Below are 12,500 nucleotides of genomic sequence, written 5' to 3'. Positions count from 1 at the left end.
ACCCCCACCCCGCCCAATCCCTCCCTCCCCAGTAGACCGGCTATAGTGTGTGACAGCAATAGATAGTTAAATCACTATTAGTAGAGGATGAGCGAAGTGCTCCTCTTTTCATTTCCAGTGAGACAGTATGATCCCTCACTCTCTCTGCCCTCTTCCCCTCTCCTCTTTCTCTCCACACCCTCATCCCTTCTTTCCTTCCCCACTCTGATCTCCCTTTTCCCTCCTCCATCTGCAAACTTTCACCTTTCATCCATCATGTATTTTAGCCTCAATTTTTCATCCTTCTATCTTTTTCTCACCTCCTTACCCCCCCCCCCCCCCCCACCTCCCACCCATGATTAAAGCTCCTAGCCTCTCATGGTTGGTAAAGCACACAGGCTGAGCTGGTCAGCCTCTGGCTTTACTGTAAGCAGCTCAGCTAACATAATCAGAGCCATATGGGCACACACACACACACACATACACACACAAACAAATTTCTCTCAGCTTAAGACAGACTGCTACATCCGATGGCCTTTTTCCCCTCCATGGATTATGTTTACAGATTTATTTCACCTTCTCTCTCTTCATCCAACCCCCCCTTCCTTCCCTCCCTCCCTCTTCCATCTCTTCCTGAATGATTCTCTGTAAGCTATTGAAACATTAGCCATGGTGCTGCTCTGTGTATTTGTGTGTCTGTATTTATATGAGTGTGTGTATGTGTGTGTGTGTCTGACTGAGTATGCGTGCGCCTCTGAGTGTGTATGTGTCTGACTATGTGTGTGCATCTTTGTGTGTGTGTGTGTGTGTGTGTGTGTGTGTAGGTAAAGATAGGTGTGTGAAAGCTGTTAGCTAGAGAGTTGCGCGGGCGGATATATGGGCACAGGCCAGTGGTTTTACAGCTGTGCTTTACTTCCATTAGGTTAGGCACTGTCAGACAGCACCAGGTGCTGCAGGCATACACATGTACACACACACACACACACACACACACACATACATACACACACATACACAGTCTAATGGACCTTGTGTGAATGAGATGGGCATTAGTGTATACGTTTGGAAATGGGGTATATATAATCCTCAACTATGCCACTACGTTTTACTGTAATTGATGATGCACATTAATGCACACACACAGACACATGCACACAGACATACACAAACACCCACACAGTGCTGAACGGACGCAGTCATTCACCGTTCGCCTGCAAATAAAACCAACACACACATACACATTGACACACTTACAACCCATAGCAGAAACTCCCAGTGAATTGCCTCAATTCCCGTCCAACCGTTTACCAGTGAATATTTCATACAGCGGGTTCAGCATAAGGACAGCGGCCTCACACTGGAACTTAGAGGAATAAAATACCACCCCCCTCACTCCCCTGCCCCTCCGCGTCTGCCCATACACCCACAAACATACATACAAACACCCATACATGCACTGTAACAAAACAAATCAAACACAGCCCATAACTATGCCTGAACATTGTGTGTGACACACTTTCTCTGTCCCTTGTTGTTAAGGAAAAGAGGACAGTTTCTGCAGGAGGTGTACATGTTTGTGTGTATGTGTGTGTGAACAATAAAAGGGAGAGAGAGAGAGAGAGAGAGAGAGAGAGAGAGAGAGAGAGAGAGAGAGAGACCTTGCATGTGTTGTGAGTGAGTCACTGCTGTGGGAATTAGTAAAAGTTTCTATCTGTGTCATTCTCCATAGTTTAAAGCCCACTGGCTCTTCCAAATCCACGTACACGCTGACTCTTATATTTAATAGTGTTATTGGGATGTTAAGTCTGCCTCTACTCAAATAGGATACTAAAATTCAGATACAGAGGGAGTAGGAAATGGAGAGAAATAAACAGAGGGCAACAGAGATAAAAAGAAAGAGAGAAACCTGATTTGACACAAATGGGTGGAACCAGCTGAATAGATGAGTTTGTTTTCTTCTTGTTTGACAATTTAAGTCGTGTCTACTTAAAATGTTGTGCTGTTTTGCCCGAGGCTAAAAGAAGAACAACTGGAGCAGGGTGACACACTGAAGAGACTCTGTCGGGGAAACAGGGAAACTTTCTACATAGTCCCATAAATGAATTAAGAGAGACACATTCCATGAGTATTCCATGTGCGTTATTTCACATGCAAAACACAGCAAGCTATTAAACATTTGCTATTAAAACAAAATATTTTCTGTTGGTAATGGTCCAAAATCAATGGATTGTATTAAAATTAAACACTTAAAGCATTTTCAGACCAAATCTTTTTTGACAATATTGCAGGGCTGTAAAGTAATGGAGCACTCAAGGTCGTAGAGCTGAGAATAACAGCAGAGTGGTGATAATCTAACCAAATCACACTTGTAGTGCTATTTCATCATATTGTACTTCTCTCCTGGTGCACTGCTTTATTGTGACTCCTCTAACAAAAACCAAGCACTGGCAAACACTATAGGCCTGTTCCTGTCTGTGTGTATATGCATATGCCTGTGTGTATGTTTGTGCATGTTGTGACATTGATACCGCATGTCAAAGGTCAACCAATTTATCGGCTTGTCTGATTAATCAGGGCTGTTTAGAGCTTTCACAAACAATCAGTAATCGATGGACGTGAGTGGCAATTACAGCTGATTATGCTCTATGGTGTTGAAAATAAATAACAGCATTCCCTAATGCTGCTTGCAGAAGCTGTGTCTAAATGTTTGCTTGGTGCGCTTTTTCAGCGTCAGCTTTCAGTGTCATGTTTTGACTGGAGGATGTCAGGCAATAATTGAACACTGGTGTGCTTTGGGTGCATTTTGATGACTTCACATTGTGGTGAAACATTTAAGAATCACCAAAAAAGAATCATCAAATTTAAACTATTGATGATTATGGTAAAATGAGTAATACTAGATATTCTCAGTCTTTAGCCCACATTCTTCAACTAGTGTTCCTGTCTCACACGCACAGTGATCGTGCAGTTTATTATTTTTTATTTTATTTGTATTAGTTTAAGTTTTTCAACCTAACGTCTAAGCTATGGCTAGAAGCTCACTTTAATCAACAATTTCTTTCTACATCATGAATGTATAAGATACCTCAGACCTTTTGTGTAAAAGATCTGATCTTAATCGATTTCCTCTGACTTAAGTGCTTTTATTTCTCTTGTTCTTTAGTTACAACCTGTCTTATTAACTGTCATAACACCAAGGTCACTGGGAGGACACATCAAGGCTGCTGGTCTATTCAGCAGAAATAACGACCGACCTGTTATTTTGTGGGTTAATTAAAATAAATTTGATGAACAGTGATAGAACTTCACATAGTATTATAAAGTGATGTAGTTCTTTTTTTTTCTTCAATCCATTTTATTGAATTTATTTAAAATATATTCAGTGTATTATTGTTAAGTAAGTGAGGTCCAGGGTAGAGGTGGCTGCCAGTGAAGGTCTGCAGCTAGATCTAAAGGATTATATTTTACATTTCATTCAGTGAAGTAAGCTTATAATTGCATGTGTCTTGTATATATTGTATACACACACACACACACACACACACACACACTATATATATATATATATATATGTACACACACACACATACATACATATACAGTATGTATATGTATCTGCTTTTTAAAATCTGTATTATGTTGGTCTTCATTAAATCATAATGGGTCGACCTCTAATTGTAGCAGATGCCAGATGCTGCATCATTACCAATGGCAACAACGATGAGTTTGGAAGGGAATATAAAAGTACATTAGGCACCTGGGCTGCAGTTCTTAAATCTCCAAACCACTGCTACATGTTGGACTCGACTTGGTCTCACGTCTATTTTGGCTCCTGCTGAGGCACTATTTTTTGGATTTTGAAAGACATTTAGGTTGTTTTCACACTTGGTACGTTTGCTTGAGTCCGAACCCGAGTTCAATCGTTCCCAAGCCCCCCTGCATCACTGGTCTGGTTTCACAGTGTTATCATTCTGCCAAACCGCGGCACGTTTGCGTAAAACATTCATCATCAGCGTGAATCCGTCCGATGCACTTTATTGGTGAAAATGCCCCAAATGTGTCAAACTCGTGTGCGGACCAAGAAACCGCACCCCAGTTCGAGAAAAAGCTTTCACACTGCCAACTTTTGACATGATTCGGACTAAAAAGCCAGTGTGATTCGGACTAAAAAGCCAGTGTGAAAACCTCCTTACATTTTTGTTTTTGGTAATGAATAGGACTTGATTTGCTTTGGTCTGGAGAGAGAGAGAGAGAGGGAGAGAGGGAGAGAGAGAGAGAGAGAGAGAGAGAGAGAGAGAGAGAGAGAGACCTTAACACACGTCCAGTGATTGTCTGATGTCTTCAGGTTCTTACTATGCAGTCAGAGTAAAAGTAAGAGTTAAGGCAGAGAGAGTAGAGACAGATGCTTCAAAGTTCTGACGATGCCCAGAGTTCAAGGCATTTACGCAGAATCTGTCTTTCCTCTGTTAATGCTGCCTCTTTAAAGATGATAATGGTGTGAGTGTAGGTCATGCATGAGTAAGTGTATGTGTGTGAGACTCCAGATGGTATAATTGGGCACTTCAAGGGAGTTTCTGCATTTGGAGGTAGTGTTTTTCAGCTTTGATCACATACATTCAGGCACCCTTAGCGGACGCCCAACTCTCAGGACATCTGATTCCCATGGCGACGGTTGCCCTAACTCCCCCCACTGCCCTAGTCCTCTCTTTTGGGTTGGTGAGAAAAGAGAAAAGAGAGGCGGGGGAGTGGGGGTGGTGTGTGTGTGTGCGTGTGTGTGAAAGACAGCTCTCTCTCTCTCACACACACACACACACACAGGAGGAGGAGGGGGCAAAAAACAAAAATGTTTAAATTTAATTGTTGTAATAAAGATCTTAATCAGGGCAAGAACAAAATGGGAGAATGCAGAAGCAGCTGGAAGTTCAAACTTTAATAAGGGTTTCTCATCATGAATATTACACGCTTCTTTTTCTCTCATCATCCCATTCCCTCGCTCTGTCCACATTACTGCGTTTTGTCATTCTTCTCATTTGGAGTTGTGAGGTTTTTTCCTCTGCCTCACTCTCCCTGTGTGTCAAGTGTAGCACGCGCCTGTGCATCTGTGCATCTGTGACTGTGCATGTATGCGTCTTATCTAGGCAGCCATCCAGCAGATAAATAGCAATGTGTGTGTGTGTTTGTGTGTTGAAGCAAAAAGTAGAAGAAGAGGCATACACCCATCTGTTCTGATAGACTGACCAGTGATTCCTTGTCTGTCTGCCAGTCTCTCAGTTAGCGAGGATCAATCTTTTCTACTGTCTGCTGCCTCTAACAACCTAGCTTGGACTGGAGTGTGTAGACTTTCACTGAACCATGGAGAGGAGAGGAAGAGGAGAAGAGAGGCACAGGAAAGAAAAAGAGTGAGGATATAAAAGAAGAAGAGGAAAAGAAAGAAGAGGAAAGAATTTGGAATAAACAGAGAGAACAGAGGAGAGCGAGATTGAGTGCAGAGAGGAGAGCAGCACAGAAAAGAGAAGAGTAGTAAAGAGAGGCGACAACAACAGACCAGAGGAGAAAACTGAAAGGAGACTGTAATCTGAGGTGTGTGAATGTGTGATGGCAGCGTTCACAGCTTCTGTTGTTGCTGAGAGTGTACTTGGCAGGACTACAACTGGCATCTGTGTATGGCCAGCCTCTTCAGCCAGAGAAAACCATGAGTGTCTGTGTGTGTGTGTGTGTGTGTACTTCAGAATACATTGCCACATCTGCTGTATTGTGTGTGAGTATCAGGGACGGCCTGTACAGCAGTGTATGTGTGTATCCAGGAGCATCATTGTTGAGAGACCTGCCACACCTCCCCCAACCCTCTCTCGCTCTATCCAGCTCCATCAATACTAAGGCATCATAATTACCCCCATTAGTGTTTTCTCTTGGGATAAACATGCATACATGCACGCCACACACACACGCACACACATGCACACACACACAGACATAAAACACACACAAACATCTGCACAGCAATCTATTTACTTTTCAGGCCAAATCACCCTCCCTTACACACGCACTGACATGCAGAACAGTTAAATTCATCCTTTTTTGCTGTTTAGTTGACTAAGTGCACAATGAAAAAAGAGACTGGCAGGAAAATACACACACACACACACACACAGACACATAACACACACACACACACACACATCTACAGTATGGTCGTGATGAATATAAATTGCTCATTTCAAAGGAAATGGATTCTAAACAAAAAAGCTCCTCCCTTCATCCTCGCCTCGCCTTGTTAGGATCCATCCCTTTTTCATCCCCATTCTGAATTAGAGTCCCATGTCCCTCTCCACGGCTCTTGTGCGCACACACACATGGAGGCAGACACACACACACACACACACACACACACCCATAATGAGATACACAAATTAGAGTGTGTGGGTGCATACACTATGCCTTTTGACTGTAGAAAGGTTACAATTCATTCATGCCCAGTTTTAGCAAGGTAGTGTGACGAAGTCTATTACACAGATGTGTAGTAGACAGTAGAGTAGAAACAGTAGAGTAGAAAACTCTATTTCACACAAATCACAGCATGTTCTACAGCAGCTACCTCCTGTAATCCCTAAGCATAATATTTTGGTTTTATGCATTTTGAAGTGCAACAGGGAGACATTAGTGTGGCTTGACTTAAAATATTGTGAAGTAATGTGTTTAATAAATGCGGTAGTGTGATCAGTGTGTGTCCTAGATGTGTGTGCGAGAACTAATGTGTCTGTATGCATATCCTGTTCTTACCTATGCGTCTCAGCGCTGTACTGGCCCCTACCCACTTGATTGACGGCGCAGAGTCGGAACTGATAGGTCCTGGCTGGTGTGAGCCCGCCCACCGACACGTCAGTCACAGCAGGATCCACCTCTGATAGGTAGACCTTCCATGGCGAGTCTAGACACAAGACACACAGCTTAGATCCTCCTGATAACATCTGGTGGAGGCAGGACAAATAGAGACACGGGGACACTAAGGACTCATAACTCAGAAGAAAGGAAGGAGGGAGGGAAGGGAAGAGGGAAAGAAGGAAGGAGGGAGGGAAGGGAGGAGGGAAAGAAGGAAGGAGAGAAGGCAGGTCGAAAGGAAGAAAGAAAGGTAGAAAGGAAGGAGTAGGAGAAGTACACAGGCATAAAGGAAGGAATGAAAGAAGAAGAGGAAGAAAGAAGGAGGGAAGGAAGGAAGGAAGGAAAGAAGGAAGGCAGGAAGAAAGTTAGGAAGGAAGGGGGGGAAAGAATAAAGAAGGAAGGATTCTGCCATATATTGCCACCAGCTTGCATTATCTTTCACTCTTTCTCTTGAAATTACCGCAGACAGATGCAGCATTATCATCTCAGCATGCACATGTGTATCTGTATGTGTGTGTGAGCGAGAAGAATAATGTGTGTGAATCTGTGTGTGTGTGTGTGTGTGTGTGTGTGTTAGTCATTCTAAGCCAGCCCAGCTAGTGTATTAAAGCCATTGTCAGACATGATAACACACTGCATTTATAGTGGTCCATTCTCTCTATAACACACTCCAAAACATCTACTCTAGCACACACACACACACACACACACACACACACACACGCACACAAACACAGGCACACACATGTGAGTACACACACGCACGCACGCACGCACGCACACACACACACACACACACACACAGACAGCAGGTAATCAGTGTGCAAGGTGCTCTAGTCCATTCCTCACTGTCTGGATTCAGTCCTCACTGAAATCAATCAGACATTTAGGCTCTCTGCTTTTCTCCTTTCTTTCTGTTCCCCCTCTCCTCCACACAAATCGTCTCTCACTTTTCTGTCCTCACCCCACCCCCCTCTCTCTCTCTCTCTCTCTCTCTTTTTCTCTCTCTGGCCCCCACCATGTTTTGTCTCTCCTCTCGCTCATTGTGCGTATGATAATGCCTTATTTATTTCCTCCCTCTGTCTTGGTGTATTTCTGTGGATGTTGTTGAAATGGCGACAGCTGAAGAAATAAATCATCAGTGACTTGAAGATGATGTTCAACATATTCCTGGTGTCTGCTCCAAACTTATCTGGATGATTACTTAAAATGTTAAACTACATTAATATTTGACATTTGTACATCAGTCCCACTCCCACGCCGATGTGCCGAGCGCTTGTCTGTACTGCTGTACACCCCCCCCCCCCCCAGCCCCCGCTTCCCCTCTGCTTACAACAAGAGCGACTCTACAGCCATTTCCCTCCAATCTGTCTCTCCTGTCATTCTATTCCTCATTCCCTCTCTTCACTCTCTCTCCCTCTATAAAGAGCCAGCCTGCTGTTAGAACATCTGTGGTCGAGGGAGAGAGAGAGAGAGAGAGAGAGAGAGAGAGGGAGGAGAGAGGGAGAGAGAGAGCGAGGAGAGAGAGAGGAGAGGGGTAGAGAGAGAGAGGTAGAGAGGAGAGAAGGAAGGATAGAGAGAGGAGAGAGGTAGAGAGGAGAGAAGGAAGGATAGAGGGGTAGAGAGAGAGAGAGGTAGAGAGGAGAGAAGGAAGGATAGAGAGAGGAGAGAGAGAAAGAGGTAGAGAGGAGAGAAGGAAGGATAGAGAGAGAGCGAGAGAGAGAGGAGGAAAGACGCAGAAAGTGAGATACTCATGGAGAGACAAAGAGAGGGCGAGAGAGAGACAGGAAGATAAGCAGTAGAAAGAGAAAGAGAGAGACAGAGAGAGAGGGAGAGAGAGGTAGAGAGAAGGATAGAAGGAAAGGATAGAGAGAGACAGGAAGAAAGATGGAGAAAGTGAGATACTCAGAGAGAGACAGAGAGGGCGACAGACAGGAGGATAAGCAGTAGAAAGAGAGAGACAGAGAACGATAGAGAGAGAAGGAAGGATAGAGAGAGAGACAAGAATAGAAAGACGGAGAAGTGAGATACTCATGGAGAGACAAAGAGAGGGTGAGAGAGAGACAGGAAGATAAGCAGTAGAAAGAGAGAGAGAGGGAGAGAGAGGGAGAGAGAGAGAGGTAGAGAGAAGGATAGAAGGAAAGGATAGAGAGAGACAGGAAGAAAGATGAGAAAGTGAGATACTCAGAGAGAGACAGAGAGGGCGACAGACAGGAGGATAAGCAGTAGAAAGAGAGAGACAGAGAGAACGATAGAGAGAGAAGGAAGGATAGAGAGAGAGACAAGAATAGAAAGACGGAGAAGTGAGATACTCATGGAGAGACAAAGAGAGGGTGAGAGAGAGACAGGAAGATAAGCAGTAGAAAGAGAGAGAGGGAGAGAGAGGGAGAGAGAGAGAGAGAGAGTGGGGGGTAGAAAGAGTGGTAGTGGTGGGGAACCTGGATTTACCTGACATTTACTCAGCGACACCATTCTCCATATGTCTGCCTCATGTAAATGAGTGTGTGTCAGTGCCTGGTAGACAGGAAGTGAACAGCTGTTGCTGCTCAGGGACTATAAAGTATGCCCAGGGAAAGAGCTTTTACACACACACACACACACACATACGCACTGTTCTCGGAGAGCTCCAGCAGGTAGTGCAGAAGGGGGGAGTTGCCATCGAAGGGGCGCAGCCAGGACAGAAGGACGGAGCGGGAGTCGGAGTCGTTGAGACGGGCCGTCAGCGAGCGAGGGGAGTGGGGCAGCTCTCTGAACACAACAAACACAAGGCAGACCCAAAAACATTACATTTAATGGATTTTGAGTAATATTCATTCTTATCAGAACCAACTCCATAACATCAAAGTATACAAATGCTCCATTATATATCATTACCTTGTCCATTCCAGACAAAGTGTCTGGACATTTGTTTATATAAGTATTTGTATCTCATAACCATGTCTATAACAAAGAAAGTGACATTTCATTAGACACATCAGTGTTTCATGTAGTTTCAGTTCCACTAGGTGATGCAATTTCAGAATGGCTCTTATGTACATTTTTAAATCCTAATTGTATTTACACTTTTATTTCTTTCATTTTTCAATTCCAGCTAAGGTGCGTCATCACAGCTAAATTTTAATGGAAACACTGCTATAAATATTTCTATCTCATGACCACATCTATAACAAATAAATAAATTCTCCAGACATTTCACCATCCTCCACGAATAACTGTACATCCTGACCATATTACAGTAATAACAAAGAAAGTAATACAGACATTTATCATATATGTGTCATACCCATGAACTCAATAAAGAAAGCATCCATACATTTGATTATATAGATATTTTTATATCTATTTTTATATATATCATATATATAACTATCTCTATAAAAAAGCAGTTGGGATGGAGGAGGTGGAGGGAGGGAAAGCAGATCACAATGTAGGTCCTATTTATGGGTGCTCTATGGGTGCTAGAGGAGACAACAGGAGTGGAGAATATGAACAGAGCACAGAACAGAACAAACTGAACGCATTTACACCAAAAATATGACGCAAGACACAGTCCCTCGTGTCCAAACCAGTTGCACTCTTTATTCATCTGCTCATCAATTATTTCTAAATAAGCACGGATCAGCGTGAGTATCCACCCCAAGTGGTCTCCTCCGACTGGCTGCAGGCTCTTATTAATTTCATCAGATGATGGAAGGATCTAAAAACCTGTGTGTGTGTGTTTCTGTGTTTGATTTTGTTTGTGTGTGGTTTTGTTTATGCATTTGAAGTTTGAAATTTGTGTGTGTATGAAAGCGGAAATTGAGAGAAAGAAAGAGAGAGAGAGAGAGAAAGATGAGTGGAGAAGTTTGGGAGAAGATGCTCCATAAAGAAGAAGGAAGGATGGGAGGGAGGGAGGGAGAGAGGGAGCAGGGGGAAATGAGAATGATGTTTTCTTTTCTGACTTGACACGATCATATTAATTAATGGATGAGCTTAGCGATTGTTGGAACAACTACCTTAACACAGCCCACACAAAACACACACACACACACACACACACACATACGCGCACAACCACACACACTCACTTACACATGAATGGGTCTTGCGGGAGTTGAACCAATAACCTGCTGGTAATTAGTCTGTCTTCTCAGCCGCCAGCGTCTGTTAGCCTCTATGACCCATTGATATTGAGCTAACGAGGATGTCAGTCACACACACGCACACACACACACACACACACACACACACACAAATCAATCATACAGAAATCCCTACTTTCCCCACGTTTTTGCATTGCCATAAACAGAAGCCCACTCCTCCCTCACTGTGAGTTTGACATGTGTAACCTCTCATTACTCTATAATTCAGAAGGATGTGGAATCATGTTCTATCTCTCTCCTACCCAGCAATTGTATTAATATATCATAAGTGCCTTTTATAAATATATTATACCAGAGTCTATTAATATATAATGGCCGCTACCTGATAGGATTCTCTCATAGTAGCTTTAATGAGGCTCTGTGTGTGAGCATGTGCGTCTGCGCGCAGGATACGCTTCAAATATGTGTGTGTGTGGTACTGTATGCTTGCTCACGTGCCTGGAAAAAAGGTTAATACGACACACACGTATGAGCACACATCCACGCACACACACACACACACACATACATGAACATACGTACAAACTCACACACCCACCCTACAGACTAACTAGGTTGAACCGCTGAGGTTCCAAATAACAGTTTCGTCCAACCAGGGTACCGGATGGCAGGTATGATCTAACATTAGTACTTAACACAATAACTAGCCACGAGCTCACACTTACGTTACAACCGTTATTAATGGCATAGACGTTTATTTACTTTAGAGGATGCCTGACCCTTAATGGAACATGGCTATTATTGGAAACAAGCAATTATTTAATTAGGCAGCTGATGAAATAAGCTGATCTCTATTTGGCTCTGTGCCAAATTACCTATCTGCTGCTTTTCCTGAATTATGTTATGTATATTTGATAATTTTTCTCAGATGCTCGAGCCCGAGGCATCCTCCCTGTCAATCATATCTGCAACTTGAACCAGTTAGACTGCTGGCTATGGATAGATTGTTCATATTCCCACTGGTTTGCAGGATGCTAAGTCACGTTCGTTGTCGTGTCTTATGACGAGTTAGAAAACAATATTTGGTCCATGTTTATTTATTTACATTTATTTACTAAATTAAATACTGTGAAATATTCCATGACGCTCTCTTGAGATGAGCTGCAATTTGAGAATGATCTAATATCAGCCTATTCTCTGAAATTAGGTGACTTGATCAAAACTGCTTGCATGGTTCTTTGAACTCACATGACTTCGAGGCGTGCGGAGCGTGAATCGTTGCCAGCCTGTGATGTCACGGTGCATGTGTAATCCCCAATGTCGCCTGACCACGTCTGGCCAATAGTGAGGGAGCCTTGGCGCACGGAGACTCGCCCCCCGCTAGATGGAAGGACCAGCACTCCACCACGATCCCACTGGAAGCTGCAGAGGACGGGGTATACACACAGTTAGTACGTACACGCACGCACACACACACCAACACAATCCCTGGAAAAAAGAGATGGATGCTACACACTAAGACTTAGTACATATGTATACACATACGTAAACACACACACA

General features: G+C 43.4%; 1 protein-coding gene across 1 annotated transcript in view; it reads right to left on the bottom strand.

Annotated features, from left to right (window-relative positions):
• The window catches only part of LOC139923632 (protein sidekick-1-like), a 210,974-nt gene that overhangs the window by 55,878 nt on the left and 142,596 nt on the right, over positions 1-12,500 (bottom strand). Inside the window, exons 14-16 of the mRNA XM_078282594.1 lie at positions 12,189-12,362; positions 9,470-9,606; positions 6,760-6,907 (exon numbers count right to left, since the gene is read on the bottom strand). Coding sequence (XP_078138720.1) covers positions 6,760-6,907; positions 9,470-9,606; positions 12,189-12,362 — 459 coding nt within the window. The remainder of the gene's footprint in view (positions 1-6,759; positions 6,908-9,469; positions 9,607-12,188; positions 12,363-12,500) is intronic.

Source organism: Centroberyx gerrardi, chromosome 3, assembly GCF_048128805.1.
Source record: "Centroberyx gerrardi isolate f3 chromosome 3, fCenGer3.hap1.cur.20231027, whole genome shotgun sequence".
Classification (NCBI taxonomy): Eukaryota; Metazoa; Chordata; class Actinopteri; order Beryciformes; family Berycidae; genus Centroberyx; species Centroberyx gerrardi.
Note: the sequence above shows the minus strand (reverse complement) of the source record. Positions and strands in the feature narration are given on the sequence as shown.